The sequence below is a fragment of the Pelmatolapia mariae genome, linkage group LG9 (genome assembly GCF_036321145.2).
Source record: "Pelmatolapia mariae isolate MD_Pm_ZW linkage group LG9, Pm_UMD_F_2, whole genome shotgun sequence".
In the NCBI taxonomy this organism is placed as follows: Eukaryota; Metazoa; Chordata; class Actinopteri; order Cichliformes; family Cichlidae; genus Pelmatolapia; species Pelmatolapia mariae.
Window position 1 is genome coordinate 9,298,135 of NC_086235.1, and position 23,719 is coordinate 9,321,853.

At 40.0% G+C, this 23,719-nt stretch overlaps 1 protein-coding gene and 2 long non-coding RNA genes across 3 annotated transcripts; 2 read left to right on the plus strand and 1 right to left on the minus strand.

The window, feature by feature from the left end:
- The first annotated feature begins 601 nt into the window (after positions 1–601).
- Positions 602–1,262, plus strand: LOC134634473 (uncharacterized). The gene is made up of 3 exons (XR_010094839.1): positions 602–702; positions 1,014–1,102; positions 1,216–1,262. It is a non-coding gene; the product is annotated as an uncharacterized LOC134634473 (long non-coding RNA).
- Positions 1,263–1,306: 44 nt separating this feature from the next.
- Positions 1,307–1,873, plus strand: LOC135933555 (uncharacterized). Its single transcript, XR_010573797.1, has 3 exons — positions 1,307–1,367; positions 1,481–1,513; positions 1,818–1,873. It is a non-coding gene; the product is annotated as an uncharacterized LOC135933555 (long non-coding RNA).
- A 3,934-nt stretch (positions 1,874–5,807) lies between these two features.
- On the minus strand, positions 5,808–23,025 carry LOC134634108 (zinc finger protein 345-like). Its single transcript, XM_063483177.1, has 6 exons — positions 22,764–23,025; positions 21,512–21,643; positions 21,132–21,224; positions 11,241–11,281; positions 7,217–8,317; positions 5,808–6,896 (listed from the first exon to the last, which is right to left on the minus strand). The coding sequence occupies exons 1-6, from the start codon at positions 23,023–23,025 to the stop codon at positions 6,336–6,338; spliced, it is 2,190 nt and encodes a 729-aa protein (XP_063339247.1). The 3' UTR covers positions 5,808–6,335.
- Between the last annotated feature and the right edge of the window lie 694 nt (positions 23,026–23,719).

Genomic DNA, 23,719 nt, shown 5'->3' on the forward strand with positions numbered 1-23,719 from the left:
CTGTTATTTACGTTGCTCCCACAAAATGTGGGAGCCCGAAATTGTGTCTACTTCTTACAATCCGGCAACAAATAAATTGCACTGCGAACAAAGTATATCAACAAAAAAAACATTTTCGTTTCATAATTTCTTCGTTATATTCCCTTACAAAGCTAGCTTTAACGCTTCGAGGTTTCCTTTGTTCTTGCCGTCGCCTCGGCGCTTGACCCAGACTTTCGCTCTGTAGTTGCTTAGTACTACAAAAAATTCTAAATCTGTGATATATGATTGATAAACGTAAAGTTAACTGTATAAACGTGTTCAATGACTTTGTTACTTTTGATGATTGGAGAGCACTCGCTTCAATTCGCACACGAAAACTTTAGACTCAGTTTGAATGCTCACGCAGCATGCCCACGTGACTGTACGTTGCACGCTCACCTAACTTTACGTTGCACGCGTACATGACTTTCCGTTTGTGCCTTGAATAATGAATAAAGCTACGTCCACACGTACCAGCGTATTTTTGAAACCGCTGATTTTTCTATGCGTTTGCACCTTTTGTCCACACGTAATGTATGTCTGGCCGTACATTGTGTTTGTATTTCCAGGCACATTTCACGAAGCAGAACGCAGTCTTCAGAGATATCCACGTGAACGCTGTGATACGTCTGACCTTCAGTCCGAAGAAGAAACCCAGACCAGTCTTAAAAGAAAGCACAAGTAAAACCTTTTTATTCACAAACATATCTTTGATTGTTAAGAATTTATGATCTTGTCTTTTATACATATCTGTGGTGCTTGCATACTGCAATATCACCACATAATATAGTCCAAAAAGTGGAAGTTTGTAAACTTTTTAAAAATGCAAAGCCGTGTACACTTGTGCACTTCAAAAATTCATTGTATACTGTACCTTCTTGCACATCTCTGTTTCCTGTGTGTGTTGTTAGAAATCAAACTAACTTTAGGAAACAATATGCCAAAAGCATATTTATAATTACTTAAGACCGTTTTTAATTTCTTTTCTTTAGACCAAATCCCCTGTACACATATACAGACTCAGAGGATGAGCAGCCTACAAAAAAACGGTTTCCCCAGGCCCCTCGAGTGAAAATACCAGGTAATAAAATACTGTCTAGTGTCTGTGTACATATCTGTGTCTGACACGAGGAAACTTTTTTGACAAGTTGTCTGTATTCTTAAATACTTAAAAAATTATCTTTTTCTAAACAGCCCTCATCACTCCGCAGTCTGCCCCCCAGCCCACTGATAGCAACCATCATAATGCCCCACCCAGCTTCCGGCACCTTTCGCCAGTCCGGCACAAACCGACACAGCTTTGCGATCTCGCCAGCATGCAGAGTCTGATGTCTTCCCTATAGATGGTATGCTTTTAAAAAAGCTTTAAAGCTGCATCACAATGTCATTGTACTCTTATCTAAAAAAAAACCCCAATTTATACTCCTGAATGTTATCTTGTGATTTTTTTTTTCTGTAGATTCCAGAGACTCTGTGAGGCCACTATTACAAGGCAAGTTTGAAAATCTTGGAATTTCACAGTTTACATGGTATAACAAATATATGTGACAGGCAAAAACTAGTAAACACTTTTAGCAGTTACAAGAACTAACAAATGAATATCCAACAAAAGGGAATAGAAATACATTGTACTGCCAATACTTTGGTTTATTCTTTGTATGACTTGAAAATCAGGCTTTAGGGAAAACTAAATGACATGTTTCTATCATCAATTACATGAAGTAAACACACAAGCACTTGCATACACATTTAAGACATGAGACACGCTAATTCCATCTCATAAAATGTGTCTATAGGTGAGACGCTTTGCGTTGATTGGTGCTGCTGGACCACACTGGAGGTGCGAGTCCACTGTGTAATGGTTTATGCCATTACAAAGGAGCTGGCCTCTGTACTCAACTGGGCAGGGGGAAAAAAAACCAAGGACCAGATAAAGCAAAAAAGGGCATTTAAAGATGCATATTTGGTAAGTTTTAACATTTATTGTAGTTTTATGAGCCTAAAGTGAACAATAAAGGGATAAATTGATGTGCTGGGTGCGTTTCACATTTCCTATGTCTGTTTTTTGCTATATTACTTTGTCTTTCTTAATAACAAGACTTTCATGTCCGGTTAATCTGGAGATGGAGTCTTTGGTCTTCGGCTTGTTTTGTCCTCGGGTTGTACACTTTGTACAGCCCGAGGACCCCATGTTTTCTTTTTTCTTTTTTTTTAAAGGATACACGGCACACAATGCTAAGACATATCACATTTTCAGCTTATAGCTTTTTGGGAATCAAATGCGGCAGTTTGCTGATTTCTGCCTGGTGACTTTCATGTTTATCAGCCTAGGAGTTTACATACTTTCTCCCTGCTGAAGACAATTAACAAGAGCTTATTCATGTGCTCTAATTCCCTTTTTTTGTCTTTGTTTTTTTGTGTGTGTGTCTATTTTTGTCCTAGATGGCCTGGCGCAGCAGGTAGGGGCGAACTCTATGTCTGAGTTGGTCTTTGCTCAAGCAGTCCAGAAATGGCTCAGATATGCTCCAGATCGTACGGGTGGCGCGCAGGACGCACATCATCCATCCCCATCCCGGAGTAAATGATAAAAAGTGACGTGAAACATAGAAATGTAAATAGGAAACTTTGTCTTTTAATAAAGTATTTTGCAAATGATACATGTCTATTGACCTTTTTTGTTTTTTTGTTTTTTTCAATAAAAAGCAACTGTGCGAAAGAGGTGGAAAATCAATACCATAGCTCAACAGTGTTTCAATATCAGAATCTGACATTGTTTCAATGTCAACAGTGTTAGAAAATATAACGTCGAATCAATGTCAGGTTTCAACATTGATTCAACATCAAAACCTGACGTTGTTTCAACGTTAAAAATGGGTGCAAGAGTGACGTTGGGTCAACGTCACACTTCAACGTTGATTCAATGACGTCGCCTGATATTGACTCAACATTGTTTCAATGTTTCCTTGCTATCTGGGATATGATTCAAACCACTGCAGCGCAGCACCTGTAATTTAAATTAATTTGTGGCCACATTCAAAAGAACTTCTCCCTGTGACTTTGTCTTTAATAGCGTTTAATGAGTGGTCTTCACAAAAACTGCTTCTTCACTTAGTAGTTGTCAATAGGGATGGGTATCGTTTAGGTTTTATCCGGTACCAGTACCAAACCGGTACTTTTGAAACGGTGCCGGTGCTTAAATGGTGCTTGAACCGGTGCTTAAAGAATGAAGAACACAAACTTTGTCCAAAAACCTCTCATGTTTAGCTGTTTTTTTGTAAAAAGACAACAATATTAGCCTTTTCTGCAGCTATAGGGGATTTATGGTATCACTCTTGGCTGGAAGCAGTACTTAAACAATGGGGGGAAAAAACACCAACTTTGTCCAAAAACCTCTCATGTTTAGCTGTTTCCCACTTTTTCTTTGGTCATTTTAGCCTTTCTGGCCAGGGTGAAGGGAGTATCTGCCATCAAACAAGAAGACAGCTGCATGTAGCTACGACGGTGTTTGCTAGTTCACCTTACATGCATTAATTTAATAACATGGTTAGCCTACTCAACGTAAATTACACACGAACAACATTAAGCTACTCACGCAGAGAAGAACGGCTGCTGCTGCCATCATCATCCATCATCATTTCTGCTACACTGGCAGGGCTAGGGGCCAGGACTCTCCTCTTCGGGTTTTTGGGGGATGTTGCTAACTCCGGGACCGATAACAGGCACCACACCCGCAGTAGATGTGCTCGATGCGAGGTCTCAGCAAGCTATCAAATACAGTGCATTTCTCGGCTTTTCAAAAAAACCCTATGCATCGCCAGGTGTTTCATCAGATTCGAGGAGTTACCTCCTTTGCACAGTATCACCTTAAAGCACTTGTTGCAGGCTGCTGAGTTTGCATCTTTTGCTGTGAAGTACAGCCAGACTTTTGACTGCTCCGCCTTGGGCGTTTTTAATCTGTAGCTCTGCTCTAAAAGATTGTACGTACCTGGGCCTGGCTACTACGCTTGCAAAGGTAAAATGATTGGCTGGAATCCAAAGTGTATGACATCTCAGGAAAAAAATTCGTAGACGTGTTTATTACACCACTGTTAGAATATGTTTTATAGCAGGCTTTCCCCACGAGGTCAGCCCCTGCGGCACATCATCACACACATTGTCATTATTCTTCAGACCCTTTCAGATATCATGGAGAATGAAATAAACTGAGCTTTCAGATGTTGCATAAATAATTTACTGATCTGTTATTATGTGTAATACCAAAAATCACAAAACTGACAAAAAACTACAGCTGGCTTTACTCAATCATATAAATTTTATTAAATGTAATCAACTGTCTCTTGTCCAGAAACACCTGCTCTGTTGCCGTTTGTAAGAAAGTTACATTAAGATAGATTTATAACCTTGTTGAAAAACAGACTTTTAGCTGGTGTTACTGAACTTTGACAACAGAGAAATAAAAACTGTACCTGATACAGAGATGAGCATCACCACACTCAGAAGATCAGAAGAATCAGGCGGCTGGTGGAGAGACTCGAACACATGTTGAGACGCTGAAAGGCACCAAATCTGAGTCTGGATCTGAGCTGTGAACAGGTTTGTTACCAGCTGATGAACTTGTCAAAGTGTGACAGCGGCTCATCTTATATACTGTAGCTTGTGACTGAATTAGGGGCTGTTTGATGATGTATTTACACAAAAATAAACACTGATGGAAACACGATGACCACAGACTGCTGTGGCGTGCAGCTTCCTTCCTCATGTTGGAGTTTGTTGAACAGCTTAATGTGTCTGTAATGGGTTTAAACCTGATAATATGTACTATAAACTGGAAATATGTGAACAGTCATCCCACAAGCATTGACATTTTATAGTAGTAATATTAACATTACTAACAGCAGTAGCAGTAGGAGCAGAAGTAAGCTGAGAAGTGACCCAGAAGTATCTGTGTAGCAGCCACAATGAATCAACATCATGAGCTTTATTAACTGATCAAAGTCTATTCTTTCATCTTCTGTATTATTCAGTTTGCATTGGTAATGCCCATTATTGTAATGCTTTTTTAAGATGATCAAAACTTTATTTTACTTTGGGTTAGCTGGGATAAGTGATGGATGGAGGGAATTTTCCTTCAGTCACAGAAATCCTAAACAGGAAGGAGGAGCAGAGATACAGTGGATCACTATCCAGCAGGGAAACAAGATTTATTTCAATTTCTTGGATATGAGTGAGATTTACTAAGTGGGCAAATTAGGGTGATGACACCGTTCCAGAGTGATCTATTAATAGTGCACCAATTTACATTCAGAGATGCATGCAGCCAGTTCATTTCAGTATTAACTGGCTTTCTACTAACAGCAGCACAAAAACAGCAGATTCGATCATGAAGACACTGAATCTGCTAAACTAATTAAAACATTGTAAGTGCAGGTCTTCAGTTTATGTTTCTTTGTGAAAACAGCACAGCAAAGGAGACTCTGTGAAGTTTTGGTATAAGAGATAAATCTTCTGACCGAACCTGCTGGGACTGTGTGAGGTCCTGAGGCTAAGAGTAAGGATTTATCCACAGGAGAGCTGCGTTCTTACAAACCATCCCACTGTGTAAACCTGACATCTGTGGAACAGCTGAGCTGTATGATGTGTACAAGGACACAAAACATTATTTACCATCAGATCCCGAGCCCTCCATGTGTTAATCAAGAAACTGCTGCTGTGCTACATCCATAAATAATGAATAAATTAGGAGCTAAAGCTGAAAGGACAGTTTATTTGTACCATCTTCATGTGAACACATTCAAGAACATCACAGATAAAAGAAACATTAAAAACTTCCACACTACATAAAGCAAGAAAAATAGTTTCTTCCTTTATGTAGAGAAAATAGAAACATCAAACAGCTCCAAGACTCTCTTTGAAAGAACTAAAAACATTTATTCTCATGGTCCAATCATGAGTGAACTCCCCGATGAAGCCTTGTGTGCTAAAACATGTCAGAGTTTAAAGGTTAAACATGAGTTTCCAAAACGTTTTGCTGGAGAACAATGAACTATTTGACTGAGTTTCAATTATTTACAGACGAGCAAAACCAGGACAGAGAAAAAAGGACAAAACTGACTCAGTAAAACGACAGAAAATAAGATCCCATGTAAATCTGTATTATGTAGAAGTTCAGCCCAGCAACCAGTTCAGTTCAACACAAGTTTAAATGATTCTATCTGAACTCTGTGGAGCCTGATCTCAAGCTTTTTGAGTCTGACACTGAAACCAGAGGATCTTTCTGTCTCTTCAGATTCACTGTGATCCAGTGATGGGAGTGATTACAGCCCTGAGTGATCACGCTGATGTTTGCACAGAGCAGACAATGAGGTGAATGTTTGGGCACATTGGTAACAGTGAAACAGTTTATTAGTAACGTGGGATCGTTTGTGTTTGGAGTATGAACTGAGATTCCTGAAGCTCTTGTCACACTGGTCACAGCTGTAGTTTCCTTCCATGTGTGCACGTTCATGCCTGTTACGTTGACTTGAATGTGAGAAGCTTTTGTCACAGTGTCTGCACTTGTATGGTTTCTCTCCTGTGTGGACTCGTTTGTGTGATTTAAGCCCCCATATAGTGGTGAAGGATGACCCACACTGATCACAGAGATGCTTTTTAACCCCACTGTGAATCAGTTCATGGCGTTTTAAGTCACTTGGTGTGGTGAAGCTTCTCCCACATTCTTTGCAATATTTCAGTTTGTCTCCAGTGTGTCTACATTGATGTGTTTTTAGGTCAGCTTGGCAACTGAAGGTTTTTCCACAAATGTCACAATGAAAGTCTTTCCCACCACCACAGTGATGACAGGGTTGAGAACTGGATCCATCTGTGTCGCTCTGCTTCTAAACAAAGACACAAAGACAGTGTAAGTCAGTCCTTCAACATTTTTATCCTGAACGTCGCCTGAAATAATGAGCATCTCTGCAGACGTCCAATTACATTTTACTGTTTCAGTTAACACACTCAGTTTACTGGGCTGCAATAACTACAATACTACCACCATAATACTCCAGTAATACTAAAATCATAACTGAAATGAAAATCTGAATAATCACTCAGAGCTGCTTTTCCATGCAGTAGAATTGCTAACATGCTAACACAGTTTAATGAGCAGAGTTGTTCCAAACAGTCAGGCTAAAATGACAACAATATAAATCCATACCTCACAGTAACTGCACTTGTAGAGTCTCTTTCTGGTGTGGATCTGTTGGTGTCGTCTCAGGTGATGTGGAGATTTAAAAGTCTTCTCACACAGGTCACATTTATTAGGTCTCTCCTCAGTGTGGGTAAACATGTGTTGTTGTAAGTTTGAGTCTGTAGCAAAGTATTTGCCACACTGTTCACAGCAGTACACATCATGTCTGGTGTGAATGCGTAGGTGTTTATTTCGGCTTCCTCTCTGGCTGAAAGTTTTTCCACAGATGTCACAGCTGTATGCCTTAATTCCAGAGTGGGTAACTAGATGACTCTGTAAGCCGCTACTTTGAGTAAAAGCTCTGCCACACTGATCACAGCTGTACGCTTTAACTCCACTGTGGATGAGTTGGTGTCTTTTTAGGGAACCCTTCAAGGAAAAAGACTTTCCACACAAGTCACAGCTGAACGGTCTCTCTCCAGTGTGGATGACCTGATGCTGTTTTAGTTTAGCCTTCTCAGTGAACTCCTTCCCACAGACGTCACAGCTGTATGCCTTAATTCCAGAGTGGGTAACTAGATGCCTCTGTAAGTTGCTACTGTGAGTAAAAGCTCTGCCACACTGATCACAGCTGTACGCTTTAACTCCACTGTGGATGAGTTGGTGTTGTTTTAGGGAACCCTTCAAGGAAAAAGACTTTCCACACAAGTCACAGCTGAACGGTCTCTCTCCAGTGTGGATGACCTGATGCTGTTTTAGTGAAGCCTTCTCAGTAAACTCCTTCCCACACTCGTCACAGCTGTATGCCTTAATTCCAGAGTGGGTAACTAGATGCCTCTGTAAGTTGCTACTGTGAGTAAAAGCTCTGCCACACTGATCACAGCTGTACGCTTTAACTCCACTGTGGATGAGTTGGTGTTGTTTTAGGTGACCCTTCCTGGAAAAAGACTTTCCACACAAGTCACAGCTGAACGGTCTCTCTCCAGTGTGGATAACCTGATGACGTTTTAGTTCAGCCTTCCCAGTAAAACCTTTCCCACACTCGTCACAGGTGTGTTTTTTCTCTCTCTTTCTTCTGTGAGGTTTGTCGGCCTCCTGAGAGCGCTGACTTCTCACTCCATGTTGGTCCTGCAGTGACAGAGATACAAACAGAGGCAGTGAGTGAAATGCAGTCGTGGAGCAAACTGAACCTTCAAACTCCCTCCATTAACACTAGTTTTAAACCTGAAGGTCGAGCGTGGCACCAAACACCTTAAAGCAGCGGTCCCCAACCCCCGGGCCATGGACCGGTACCGGTCCGTGAGTCATTTGGTACCGGGCCGCGAGAGTGAGACTCGGGTGTGAAATGTATGGTTTTCAGGGCTTTTAATCGGTTTTTAGCGTTATTTTGTTATCGTTTTTTTCGTTAACTCGGTTTTCCTGAGTCTTTTCACGTGTGTTATGAATAAATCTTCTTTTTTTCGGTACCGGTACTAGTTTTATTTTGTTGTATTTATCAGCGGCACCTTAATGGCCGGTCCATGAAAATATTGTCGGGCACAAACCGGTCCGTGGCGCAAAAAAGGTTGGGGACCACTGCCTTAAAGGTCTCTTATCCCCACCTGCTGGTAGTTCTAACACATTACATCCAACCTGGTGCTAAAAATAATTCATGACTGTTTAAAAACACTAAAATCATGCCCATCCCTCCTGATTGTACACACACACACACACACACACACTTTTATATTATTTTATAATTTATATTATATTATATTATGTTTCCTATTACATATTTCTATAATTTTTATAGATTTATACATAATTATTCAGTGATAATAAATCTTATGTTTGTTTATTTGTTTATTCAAAGGAACCCCATTAGCTTCCACAGCAGATGTTGCTCGTCTTCCGTCAAATACAATCACATAAAATATTACACAATAAAGTGGATTCAAGATATCCACATAATTTGGCTCTTACATCCACAGTGAGGTTTCACAATTGTTAAAATATAAGCAGTCAATAATAATAATAATAATAATAATAATAATGATATCAATAACATTGAGGCACATTACACAAATTTCAAAAACAAATCATCTCTTACAATATTTACAACAACTAAAAACTCTGTAAATCGGCTTTTAAGTGTTCATTGAAGTTTTGAATAGTTGCTAATTCTCTAATTTTATAAGGCAATTTATTCCACTTAAAAGTTGCTCTAAATATAACAGTTTTAACTCGAGCATTTACTAAATTGCAGTTTGTTGAAAACTGTGTAATATGATTATGTATTTCATCTGGATACTGCAGCTGAGCAGAAATAAATGTGGTGTGTTTAACAGAATTGCTTTCTTTATAAATACAAGTAAGCCATAGAATATTTTAGCCTGTACAGGAAGCCAAGAAAGTTGATTATGCATTTTATCGATATTAGTATAGTATAAACATCTTAACACTAATCTGGACGCCTTATTCTGGACTAACTGGAGTCTGTTAAGATCTGTCTTATTAGCTGCTGACCAAATGATTGAACAATACTCCAGATGAGACATTACTAGTGTATTAATGACATCTTTCATAATTGAAGAAGTGATACAGAAAGAGCATTTCATAGCCATAGCTATGCCTCGTCCCATTTTCTTAATAACAGAGTCGATGTGCTGAGACCATGAAAGGTGGTGATTTATGGTAACTACTTATGAGCACCTGCAATCGTTCTGGTGCTGTGACATAAAAACAAAATACTGACCCCTGACTCTGGCACACAGTTTTGCCTCTTTTGTTCATTTTAATGTGTGATTAGTGCACGATCAGGTTGCCTTTCATGTAGGGCTGGGCTATATCATACCGTTCACGGTTATACTGGTATAATGTTGGCAACGATAGGAAAGTGAAATATTACGATAGAATATGGGTAAAACATGCATGTGCAGTGCCTTTGTTTTCATACGCACATGGAGGAAAAAGCATGGCAGCGACGGAGAATGAGAAGGGCGAAAGTGGATCGTTGAATGAAACAGATGAACCAGAACTGGTTTGTAAAAACGCTGCAACTTCAGTGGTGTGGAACTGGTTTAGCTTTCATCCATCAGATACACAACAAAGCACTATTTGTGGTAGAGCGTGCTAGCAGGCCGTCGTTATTACTGTGTTTTTTGGAAAATACGGCACACTTAAAATCAATCCTTTGATTTTTCTGAAAATCGACGGTGCCCCTTATAATCCTGTGTGCCTTATGTAGGAATTGTTGTTTACCAAACTGTTGTTGGAAGAAGTTGCTGTTGGAGGCTGTTTTAGTACCATTCCTTATTCATGACTGTGTTTTTCGGCAAAATTGTGAGTGAGCCCACTCCCTTGGATGAGAAGCAACCCCACACATGAATGGTCTCAGGATGCTTTGCTGTTGGCATGACACAGGACTGATGGTAGCGCTCACCTTTTCTTCTTCAGACAAACCTTTTTCCAGATGCCCCAAACAATCGGAAACAGGCTTCACTGGAGAATATGACTTTGCCCCAGTCCTCAGCAGTCCATTCACCATACTTTCTGTGGAAGATCAATCTGCCCCTGATGTTTCTTTTGGAGAGAAGTGGCTTCTTTGATGCCCTTCTTGACACCAGGCCATCTTCCAAAAGTCTTCGCCTCACTGTGCGTGCAGATGCGCTCACACCTGCCTGCTGCCATTCCTGAGCACGCTCTGCACTGGTGACACTCTGATCACGCAGCTGAATCGTGTTTAGGAGACGATCCTGGCGCTCGCTGGACTTTCTTGGACGCCCTGAAGCCTTCTTATCAAAAATTGAACATCTTTCCTTGAAGTTCTTGATGATCCTATAAATTGTTGATTTAGATGCAATCTTAGTAGCCACAATATTCTTGCCTGTGAAGCCATTTTTATGCAACACAATAATGGCTGCATGCATTTCTTTGCAGGTCACCATGGTTAACAATGGAAGAACAATGATTTCAAGCACCACCCTCCTTTTAACATGTCAGGTCTGCCATTCTAACCTAATCAGCCTGACATAATCATAATCTCCAGCCTTGTGCTCGTCAACATTCTCACCTGAGTTAAGAAGACGATTACTGAAATGGTCTCAGCAGGTCCTTTAATGACAGCAATGAAATGCAGTGGTAAGGGTTTTTGGGGATTAAGTGAATTTTCATGGCAAAGAAGGACGATGCAATTCATCTGATCACTCTTCATAACATTCTGGAGTGTATGCAAATTGCTATTAGAAAAACTTAAGCAGCAACTTTTCCAATTTCCAATATTTATGCAATTTTCAAAACTTTTGGCCACGACTGTATAACCTCTTTTTAAGTTTTGTGGATATTATACATGGTTATGCTCAGGATATGTCGGTCAATTTCCACTGGAAATGCCTTTTAGTTAAACTGTCAGCAAGGAATTTGCATTTGCACTGTTAAATTTTTATATAACTTTAATGCACATAAAAAACAGCTGCTTGTTTAAGTGAAAATAGATTGATGGGTTTTTTTGCACTAATAAAGTTGTGGAGTTGTAAAGTATTTTGTCTAGTGTCAATTATATCGTCAGTTATATTGTTATCGCAAATTTTAAAATGTATATCGTGATAAATATTTTTGGTCATATCGCCCTGCTCTGTCTGTCACCTTCTGTGTTGAGCTCATTGTTTTCTCTGTAGTGGCTGAGCTGAGTCCAAGTAGCTGAAAATGTTCCTCTGCTGCTCCGTCAGACTCTTCTCCTCCTGCTGATCAGCTGGGACACAAAACAGATCTTTGTTAGGCTCCACACTGCACTGAAGAGTCAAAGTGTCTCATATGTTCATCTGACAAGTAAAAGAACACATTTTTGTTTCCCGAGGTGGGCAACTTATTGGAAACAAACACAAAAGGTTTGAGCACTGATACCTGGCATTGCTGGCATTGAAAGATGCAATGCCAGCAATGTGGATTGTCAAGACTAAAACCAATCATTAAGCAAAGACAGCAGGGATGATTTGTTTCTGTTTATTTAGCATTCACAACATTTGTAGTTGCCTTCTGTACAGGGGAAGTCCACGCACACTGTGTGGTACCGCCATCCGCAGAAGGTGCATTCAATCTCTGTAAGAAAAACTAGATTGTCTGAGACTGAAATGATATTAACAAAAGGAGTGGTGATTTGTAAAACTTCAAGTGTATGACAAGGGCGTAGATTTGGTTTTGGCATTGGTGGGGACGGATGATTCAACCACCGAACCCTGCCCTGTTTCTTTTTTTTTTTCCTTTTTGTCTTTGCTTCTTGATAAAAAGAAGGAGAAATATACTTGCCTATATATGATATTCTACATGCTTTTAAACCATTTAAAATTACAATTCATAGTTTTATATGTGAATTATATAATGTTAAATTACTATTAAACAACTGACTGACTAAGTATTTTAGACTTTAGTTTACTTCAGCCATATTCCATATAAATCAGGTATCATACAAAAATAAAAACAGCTTCAAATACAGTCATGACAAAAAGAATATGACTTTAAGGACTTAAGAACATTACTTCAGTTATAGTACACCAGCATCTCTGATACATTAGCACTAACGGAACACTGAATGACCTGGTGGGTTTTGTCCATAAAACTACTCATCTAAGATTACCACAAAATTATTATTATGTGCTTGATGTGCCTCACCTTTGGCCCTGGCTCTTCCCCTCTGACTGCACTAGGACATATTGCCACTTGATAAAATAACACATTGATTCGTGCCATATAAAAAGTGAGATTTGTCAATTCAGATTCTTTGTCAAATGAATCAATTTATATCAGCAGCCTAAAAATTGTCATGATAATAAATACTAGTTAATGTATAGCACCAAATCATCAGTCAGTCACCTGTGACCTCGCCTCTTCACCTCTGTCCGAGCTACAACATGGCAGAGCTGCCTCTGTCACCTGATAAATAACAGTGAGACATTCCAAATACATGCAGTCACACATGTGCTTCAAATACAGTCATGAACCACCAAGTCATCATCCAATTCCACCTGTGATCTTGTGTCACCATTACTCTCTGAGCTTTGTGTTGGTTCTTCTGTCACCTGACAAATAGGACATACATTACAATAAGAATAAAATGTGTAGCTGCTTCAGTGTTTCTGTCACTTTGTGCAGATCTTGACTCATCAGTAATGTTTGTAGGGTGAGTGCATTTTTAAAACAATTTGTGCAAACTGCACTACAAGGTAGATTATTTGCAAAATCATGACTACCTCATGATATTTTGTCTCAAAAATGAACCCTGTGAATATGTCAGTACCATTAGGATGAAATTATTGTGTCACCAACATTTTAACGTTAGACATATAATTTTAACAGCCTCTGTAAACTAATATCCTGGCTTGCTCGAGGCTGCCGTTTTCTCTGACAGTTTCAATCAAAATTAGAAATGCTACTCTGGGAGACTGAGATAACTAACAGTGCTGCCTGTTGTGCAGTTAGTTTCCAAAACACGTTATTCATGGTTACATACAATTTTAGACTCATGTGGGCCAAAGCCCAGCATAGCCTGTAACGTTATTATGACGGACACATTTTATGAGTGAGCTTGACTTACAGGTTTCTTTGAAAAATACTTTCTTATATCCAGGTTCTTCCTTTTTGCTGCCGTCCTCCTCTCCTCCTTGCAGGTTCTTGCAGCGCAGGCTTGTCGCTGCTAAAACTAAACAGAGCTCCCTGAAAGGCACAGCCAATCTCATTGGCCATATTTGTCACATGAGGTAGGACTCCAGTAGCGAACGTAATTTAACTCTTTCTGCACCACTGGGTGAATGAGACGTTGACAGATCGTGTTTTTCTTTCTATCGGGTTTGTTTTTCTTTACTTGAAGAGATCAAATTATTGGTGGGGACAATTCAATAATCGCTGGATATTGGTGGGGACATGTCCCTTCCGTCTATGCCAAATCTACGCCCTTGGTGTATGATAAGGTGAAAACAAATACACAATTGCATGTCATGTAGTTGAAGGGTTTTTTTCTTCTTTTGGAAGACCGGAAAACACTGAAAGTTACAAATGTATTGTGCTTGAAACAAATTCAAAATAGGTGATAAAGCTGCACATGTGTGTCACAAGTAAATCTGGCTGTATAATAAACAAAAACAAGTGATCCCTGCTGTCTTTGCTTAATGGTTGGTTTGAGTCTTGACAATCCACATTGCTGGCATTGCATCTTTCAATGTGTTTGTGGGTGGATTTGAATGCACCAGTGTAAGTGCAGCCACTCAGACTCTACTCAGTGTAGTCATAGAAACAGGTGCAGATGTGTCACGAGTTAATCTAGTAGTAGGCTATGGCACTTGGCCACAGGTGGCAGTAGTGGACTGACCTCCATTTGAGACTGCTCCAGCTGCTCTGTGACAGTCAGTAGATCTGCTACAAATTGCAGATCATATGCAAGTTTTGTAAATTACATTATAAATATTCCTAACTTAGCCATGGCAGCCATGTTGATGTATTACCTATATTGGCTGAAAATGTTCATTTCCAGAGAAAAGACACAGGCAGACTATGCTTACAGGATGTGATGTTACATGTTATTATGTGATGTTATTGAAATCATCATGAATGATGATTTCATGAATGATGATGTCTATAACTTTGTGTATATAATTTGGCATTTCTTACTGATGTAGGCCAAACATAAATACATAATAAAATTTCATTTATTTTGAAGGTTTATTTGCAAGACACAAAATCAAACAAAATAGAAAGTTCCACATGTATTGTGCTTGAAACGAATTCAAACGTGGCGATAGAGCCAGGTGCAGATGTGTGTCACAAGTTAATCTGGCTGTAGGCTATGGTACTCAGCCACAGGTGGCGCTGGTTGACTCAACTCCATTTGAGCGCGCACAAAGTAAACTGCACACGTTAATTGTGCAGCTAAAACGCTGAAATCGGAGTGATAACACGTACGAGGGGAACGATGACGAAGACAAGATTCTCCCGATCGTTTACTCTTGCTGTCCTGTGAACAGCATCGGCATGAGAATATCACCAGGTAAACCCGCGACATTTTTAAACATTTAGTTGTTCAAGACGAACAAGACTGACGGAGTGTGTTTGAGGTAACCTCACAAATGTCACAGATGACACATTTGGTGTTTATTTGCTGTTTTGTCGGTAGCGGCTCCTGAAAAGCAAGTCTGCCACACATCTGTTCAACCAACTCCAGTTGATCTGGAACACCAGCTCACTTGTACACACACACACACACACACACACACACACACACACACACACACAGAGCCCTTTTGAATGTTGGCAAGTATGTGTATGTGGTGTTAAATAGGCCTATACTACTGCGCTTTGATGTCGCTCGTAAGAGTGAAACTCATTGTGAAACATTTGAGAACCACTGCTACAGAACAATGGAGATTTCCGTTATATGGTAACACCTGCAACTCACGTGACGCCCAGAATTGTACAATACTGATGCTTGAGAGGGCGCGTGTGATGCAAGTATGTGTAGAGTGTTGAGCACGTGATCAGTGGTGAGAAAAACAACTCACGAAACTTGACCTTTCTATACTCGTGGCTCACTTGCACTTCTAATCTATTCGTTTGCACACTTACACACACACAGCTGCTGTTTCCTGTTTTGCTACACTCTGGAGAGCCTCGCCTTTAACGGTCTTCTCTCACAGAGAGCAACAGAAAACTTCATTCAGAAAACTTCGAAAAACTCGAGATTGACTGAACTCAGTTCAAAGTTACCTTGGCACTTACCTTTAGATGTGAGAGGTAGTGATGGTCCGCTTGAAGCTGATGCTCTGGTGCGTGTGTCAAAAAGATCAACACGCTGCTTCAGAAGCACTGTGTCGAGGCTTGATTCGTTTTGCCAGAGTCACGTGATTAGTGACGTCTGAAGCTTCATTTAGAACGTACTTTTTTTTATTGAACTTTATTGAACACACAATGAGTGTACAACATACAAACAGATGAAGTTTACGAAAGAACAGAACATGAACATACAAAACCAGGGGTAAAAAAAATAATTATATGAGTACGCGAAAAAAAACAACATATATATATTGTTCTGAGAGGCTTTTTGTTGGTTGAGTCTGATATTGATTGTATGTACAATTCCATATCCTTATAAAAACGCAGAAATATGGTGTTTTATTAATAAACTTACATTTATGGATAAAATTTTTTAGCTAAAAGTATTAACAAATGTATTATAAAAACATTTATCATTCTTCCTGGAGAACTTAAAAAAACGAATAAAACATTTTCCCATCATTAAGAAAACTCCATTAAAATATGGACAATAACAAAACTGCTAAATTCCTTCCAGAATCTCTGTGTAGAGGAACAGTACCAAAAAAAATGTGTCACAGTTTCTGGATGATCCCCACAGAAAGTTCAATTAGTATTTATGTCTCTTTTAAATGTTACCATATAGTGACTGGCTGGGTAACATTTATGAAGAATTTTATATGAGATTACCTTCACCTTGTTTGCAATTAGATATTTATGGGATCATCCAGACTGTCTTCCAGGTGATATCTGGAACATGTCGGTTCCAGTAAGATATTATATATATGGGAGAGACACGAAATCATCTTGGAATAAACTAAGTATTCTCTTATTGCTGTTACAAAGTTCCTGTGAAAAGCAGATTTTTCCCACTGCTGACTCAGCTGGATCAGGGCGAGTGACTGAGGTAGATATTGAGCTGTCAGTGTTTTTATATAACATTAAAGTACCTGAGGGTATGGCACCATGCACCATTGAGAATTCCCGAACACTGACTGGAAAATTATATAGTGTAAGAAATTCATTGTAAGTAAGTAGTACTCCCTCTTTATTAACCAGCTGAGCCACCAATAGGATCCCATTTTGGACCCAAGTTACCAGGAAATGTGATTTATTTTTAAATAAAATATCTCTGTTGTTATGGTTTTTCTATATAAAATTAAAGAACACGCGGCCAATGTCTTTACTAATTTTCTTATCCAGATGTAAGGAGAGAGCAGCATATGCCAGTCGGGATATCCCTTCAGCTTTAGTAATTAACACTCTACCTTTGCAGCCACTGGTTGAACTTTTTTCATGTTTTTTGTATAATCGGAGTGAAGTTTGACGAGCATCTTGACTTTTGGTCTTTGGATATTAACAGTCCTGGGTATGTGACTTCTTGTTTAACAGAAATGTTACAGATAGCATTTGCAGTGCAGCCTTTAATTGCTAGCAATTCACATTTTTTTAGATTTAGACATAAACCAGATGCCTCAGAGAAATCACTAATAACACTAAGGGCTGGACGGATTTGATTTGCATTCTTCAAGAAGAGTGTGGTGTCATCAGCTAGCTGGCTGATGATGAGCTCCTTATCAGCTATGGTGATTCCTTGTATAACAGGTCAAATCTCGGGGTGGAGCCGTTAATCATTTTAATTGAGCTATTGCCATTCGTGTACAAGGTTTTGACAGCTTTACAGAAAAATGCCAAATTTTTCCAAAGAGTGGAAACTAAATTGATGTTCAATTGTATCAAAAGCCTTTTAAAAATCCAGGAAGAGAATGAAGCTATTGTCAGATACCAAATCAGAGTAATCAAGTAGATCCAAAACCATTCTAATGTCATTAGAAATGTGTCTATTTCTCATAAAGCCTGATTGTGTCTCATCGATAATTGTATCCAAGACCTCTTTAATTCTGTTAGCAAGTACTAAAGCCATAATCTCATAGTCATTATTGAGCAGACAGATGGGTCTCCAATTATCAATAAGAAGTAAGTCTTTGTTTGGCTTTGGAATAAGTGTTATGAGACCCTGAGTAAGAGTAGGAGGGAGGGTGTTATTCTCTATACTTTCTATGAAAACCTGCAGTAAGAACGGAGCCAGGAGATTAGAAAATGATTTATAAAACTCTGCAGTTAAACCATCTGTGCCAGGAGATTTGTTGGCCTTAAGTGCAGAAATAGAATTACAAACTTCCTCCACAGTCAGAGGGCTGTCACAGTGACTTCTATCTTCCACAACAATAGTTTTTAGGTTTTTAATATTATTGAGAAACAGTGTTGAGACATCCTCATTATATTTTGAGTTGTACAGTTTAGTATAGAATTTGGCACAGAAATTTGAAATTTCTCTAGGATTGTCAGAGACAATGCCATTAATATTTAGTTGATTTTGAATCTGTATTTTTCAAGCCTGAAAAAGCAGAATTTTGTTCTCCCTCCTCCAGCCACTTCTTCCTGGATTTTACAAAAGCACCCCCAGCCTTGTGTCGATATAAACCGTCCAATTTATTTTGAAGGTCTAGTAAAGTTAATTTATCTTCCTCTGAGATTTCTTCTGGGGAATTCTGGTAATAACCCACATGGAAAAGATATATATAAATCTTATAAAGTTTGTATCTGTCTTGATACAAAAGGACTTCTCTGTGTTAGCTTTATTCCAATGATGAGCGATTAATTTATTAATCTGCGTGTTAACCATTTTATCTTTTAGTAAGGAGTTATTTAACTTCCAATAAGAGAATTTATAGGGTATGTTATCCAGTGTGAGCATTTGGATGTTAATGTAAATTGCTCTATGATCAGTAAGGGGGGTGGCGAGTATATTAACAGTAATATTATCTTTATCAATGCAGTCAGAAACAAGCCAGAAGTCAATATGTGATTGCCTGGATCCTGTCTTATTGCTCCAGGTAAAAAGTCTATCATCTGGAAATTTTTCTCTCCAGATATCCATGACGTAAAATTTTGCCATGAAATTTTTTAAGTTTGCACTGTATGAAGATTGCTGCCCTGGAGGCCATCTATCAACTGCATTATCTAAAGCGATGTTAAAGTCTCCACCAATTAAGAGGATTGAATTTGGGTATTTGGAGAGACAGAAATTACTTCTTTCTTCTAAAGAGTCAAGTAATTTATCATTTTCAGTTTTATTATTGTAACAGTTTTATTATTGTTTTATTATTGTATATATTTACTGTAATGAAAGTACTGTTATTGTGTCTAATTATTGAACAAAGGTAGTGATTGTCCTGCAGGTAGGGGGATGATTTGGCCACTTTCCATACAACATCCCTGTAGACTCGGGAGGTGAACTGCACAACGATGCCTCTGGGTCTGGTGCTATTTTGGCGCTTGGCTCCGAGTCGGTGTACGGTGTCGATGGCGTCAGGCAGCCTGTGATTTTGTTCTGCCAGAACAGATCGGCATATCTCTATCACCTTTCCCCTTACGTCTTTTTTCTCAGTCTCCTTGACTCCATGTAGTCTGAGATTCCAACTCCTGGAATATCTTTCCAGCTCAGATATTCTCTAATGGCCGTTGTCCACCCGGCCTTCCTCTTTAGTTACTTTTTTTCCCGGGTCACAAACTTACCCTTTCATGTCTTTCATTTCCGCGCACAAGAAATCAATCGTCTTTTTGAGACCCTCAATCTTTATCGTATTCTCTCTCACCATGTTCGAGTTCTCTCTCACCATGCTCTCGATGTTATCAGACCTGATGTTTATTAGTGCAGATAAACTGGAAATTATCTGGTTTACATCAACTGGGTCAGAGCTGTGTTTGTACATCACCTTCTTCAGAGCTGGTGAATTAAGAGGTGTAACAGGGAGAGGTGGGAACTCATTCATTTCCTCTTCGGCTAACATGAGTGTTACCGCAGTAGCTGCGTAGTTATGGCAGCTATTCATTAGCTAGTTGCTGGGCGTAGCACTCTCCTCGTTAGCATTCTCAGGCGTTGTCTTAGAATTGGAACTTTCCAGTCCCCTTTTTGCTTCTTTCTGATTCGGCATTTTCCTGCTTCTTGCCTTATGATTGTTGTATCTTCCCTTGTTTAGTGAATTATTAGTGTTAGCAGCATAAATTTGAGGTTTTACCATTGCTCACAAACTTTCTGTGCAGAAATCGGTAGAGAGCGTCTATTCACTCCACCATCTTGGCACGGCCCCCCATTTAGAACGTACGTGATTCAGCGGTTTATAAGCAGCTAACGGCATTACTTTTTTCAGTAAAGAGTAATCTAACTAATTACTATTTCTATCGTTACAATGCCGTTACCGTTACTAACAAGAAAATGCAGTGCGGTCACGTTACTATTTTTCAACAAACAGACGGTTGAAGCTGTGTTCAGCTTACCGCATCTTATATCAGTTGCATGGAAGTAGCTGTAAGTAATCTGGACGCTACAGATTTAAGCAGCTGCGTACGGAGCCCCGCAGGGGACATGGGAGAAAAAAAAATTACGATGAACTTTTGCGAGATCTCGCAAAACAAACTCTTTCTGGGTCACAAAATAAACTTCTAAGATATTTTGAGGCGTGAATGTAGTTGTGTAAATGTCAGATATCTGCTCGGTTTACAAGTGTCAATAGAAAATTTTATTTTTTAGTCAGTATAAGCTTTTAATGATATAAGTTTGCTTGTGATAGAATGCTGCATGATGATCATTTCCTTGCTTAGAACTGATTGTACTTTTCATTGTTTTGGACTGATTGTTCTTTATAAAACGTGTTCTGATATTTGTATCTGAATCTTCCCACAGCGATAGTAAGAAGTCAAACAAGCAGTTCTATCCTTACACACACACACACACACACACACACACACACACACACACACGCTCACGTCACTGAACAAATGTATTCATCTTTCTTGTGTATAAATAAAGGCAAGAGCAGAGCGCGCACTTCACAGGGCTCCCACTCTGATGTGAGCGCTCTGTGAAACGCCCTTGCAAGTTAAAACTGCAGCGTCTGTGTGTGTTTCTCCTCTTAGACTCTCAGCTGAAGAAGTGTCATTTAGAATAAATCTCTTGACATTTATTTTGGTCCTTCGTAGCCGGGGCAGAAACATCAGAACTGTTATCTGTGACTCTGTTCCAGGATCCAGCACTGACTCCTGACGCCGTGGGAAGCCAGCACCGAAGTCTGTGCACAGCCCTCTTAGACGAGGCCGAAAAGACCTGGGAGGTTAAAATTTGGGTCCAGGCCGGTGTTTATAGTCTGGTCCACGGCGGTGGGATTCAGTTTGACGATCCGAACCACCAGTGAGACGTCTGAGGGTGAGAAACACTATTTTGGTTAGGATTCGCCAAAATGAACCGAATTAGACTTAGGTTTTAGAGGTAGCCGTAATTACTTCGTAACAAATTAAAATAGGTTAGGATTCGCCAAAATGAACCGAATTAGACTTAGGTTTTAGAGGTAGCCGTAATTACTTCTTAACAAATTGTAAAAGCGCGAAAATGTCTATGTGTGTATGTGTCTAGGAGTAAGTTGATTTTACAGCACAATACGCTGCTGAACTACTTCTATTTTATTTTGTTGTTTGCTTGAGGCTCACGTACTAGTGACAGAGGAGAACGGTTGAGCTTCGTCTCATAAAACTGGTACCGCTTCACCTCTAGGGTGAAGTCGAAGGCCGTATCAGTAAACCACTCTGAAGTCAAGCGTGCCAGTGAAGGCCCAGCAAAATCTATGAAAATGGGGAATAAACAAGCAAAATTAACACCTGATGAGGAATGGTTAGAAAAACAACATTAACAAACAAAGAAGACAGTGACTCAGAACAGGATAGCAGCTCAGGTGAAGAGAATAGTTCAGATCAGGAAGAACATAATAATCCCTTACCAAGTGAAAAATTCAAGATCAAAGTAGAAGTTTAAAAAGGGATGGAAACAGACCTGACTGAATACATATAAATACAAGAGGAATAAAGTAAAATAAACAAAAGGCTAAATTGAATTAGAACTTAACTATAATGTATTCAAGTTGATGATAGCAAGGATAACAACCTGTAAACTGGTATTGACAATGACACATAGTTGGGATGAAGACTGTCGCGGGGTCCTCTCTTAAACAAACAAATGCAGGCGTAGTCAGGAAGCATTCAGTGTGGATAGTTTATTCTGCCGGCCTCCCAGGTGCACAAAAGGTTATTTACAAAGAAAATAGAAAACTAACTTAATTCAACACAAAACAAACATCTATATACAAAACACAGTCTGCATGTTACCCTCTCTGTAACATCTCACCGACTCCTCAGGTAGGCCCTGACAGCCTCTTTTATACCCCATTGCCCCTCCCACTAGGCATAATAGTCATCTCTTTATTATTTCTTTTCCCAAACATTCTTTTTCCCACAGCTTATTTCCTGCTGTATTCCTACAATACATTTATATGTATATACAGACATTTATGGCCAATTCCAGGCATCCTACAGTGTTTCACAATAAAAAAAACAAAAACAAAAATAATGCAGTTCACGTGACCTTTCAAGCATGCGCGAACCCACTATTTGAACCCCGGAACACCATACCATCGGCTTGCATAACCACCCGTATAATCGGCGATCACAGCGAGTCTACGCGACCGGCTTTATTAAAGGTAAGCGGGGAAAATATGTTGGCCACACTCTGCGCCGCTCAAAATATACCTCTCACCCCTTTTGTTTATCCGCCCGGTCGACGAAAAGACGCGCAGCCACGGTAATGGTAGAAACTAATGGTGGTGCGTCCGGTACGGACGTTGGCGGATGGGATGTCCATCCTTTAGGCGTATCACATGTTCGACAAGGGTGGTCCTGCCGGGGTTACCTGAACACAGAGATGGCGTCTCCCGAAGGATTTGGAGTAGCTCAGCAGCCTGCTGTGGGGTAAGATGAGTCAGCACCGGAGACATTGGATCGGATCCCTGCTCGGGTTCTGTCTTCCCTTCTCTTGGCACTTCTCTTGCCATCAGAGCTTTCGCAGGGGCCTGGTGGGCATGCTCTTCCCATTCTTTCAGGAGATTCACATGGTAGGTCTGCTTCGGTTTCTTCTTTTCGGGATGATAAATCTCATAGGTCACTGGCCCCATTCTGCGAAGAACTGTGTATGGCCCTTGCCATTTCGCCAGAAGTTTACTGTTGGCTGAAGGGAGAAGTAACAACACCTTTTGACCAGGTTGGAATTCACGTTGCCGGGCCTGTTGGTCATACCAGGTCTTCTGACTTCTTTGAGCGTCTCGCAAGTTGACCTCGGCCTCTTCATGGTATCTTCCCAACCGTTCTCTCATTTCCAGCACAAATTGCACCACTCCTTTATCATTTGAAGCAGAAGCAGGAGACTCCCAACCCTTCCGGAGGAGATCCAACGGCCCCTGCACATCCCAACCATAGAGTAGCTCGAATGGTGAGAAACCAGTGGAAGCCTGGTGAACTTCTCTGTACGCAAACAGCAGGAAGGGCAGCCACTGGTCTCAGTCTTTCCCAGTGTCTGACACAAACTTCTGCAGCATCCTCTTCAGAGTTTGGTTGAACCTCTCCACCAACAAATCTGTCTGTGGATGGTAGGGTGACGTCCTGATGGCAGAGATGCCTAGCTGGTTGTGGAAGAGCTGCATCAACCTAGAGGTAAAGTTAGTCCCTTGGTCTGTCAAAATCTCATCTGGTATCCCCACCCAGGAGAACAGCTGTACCAGTGCGCGCACAACATTGGGTGCCGTGACCGCACGCAGAGGGAAAGCTTCTGGGAAACGAGTCGCATAATCACACACCACCAAAATGTACTGA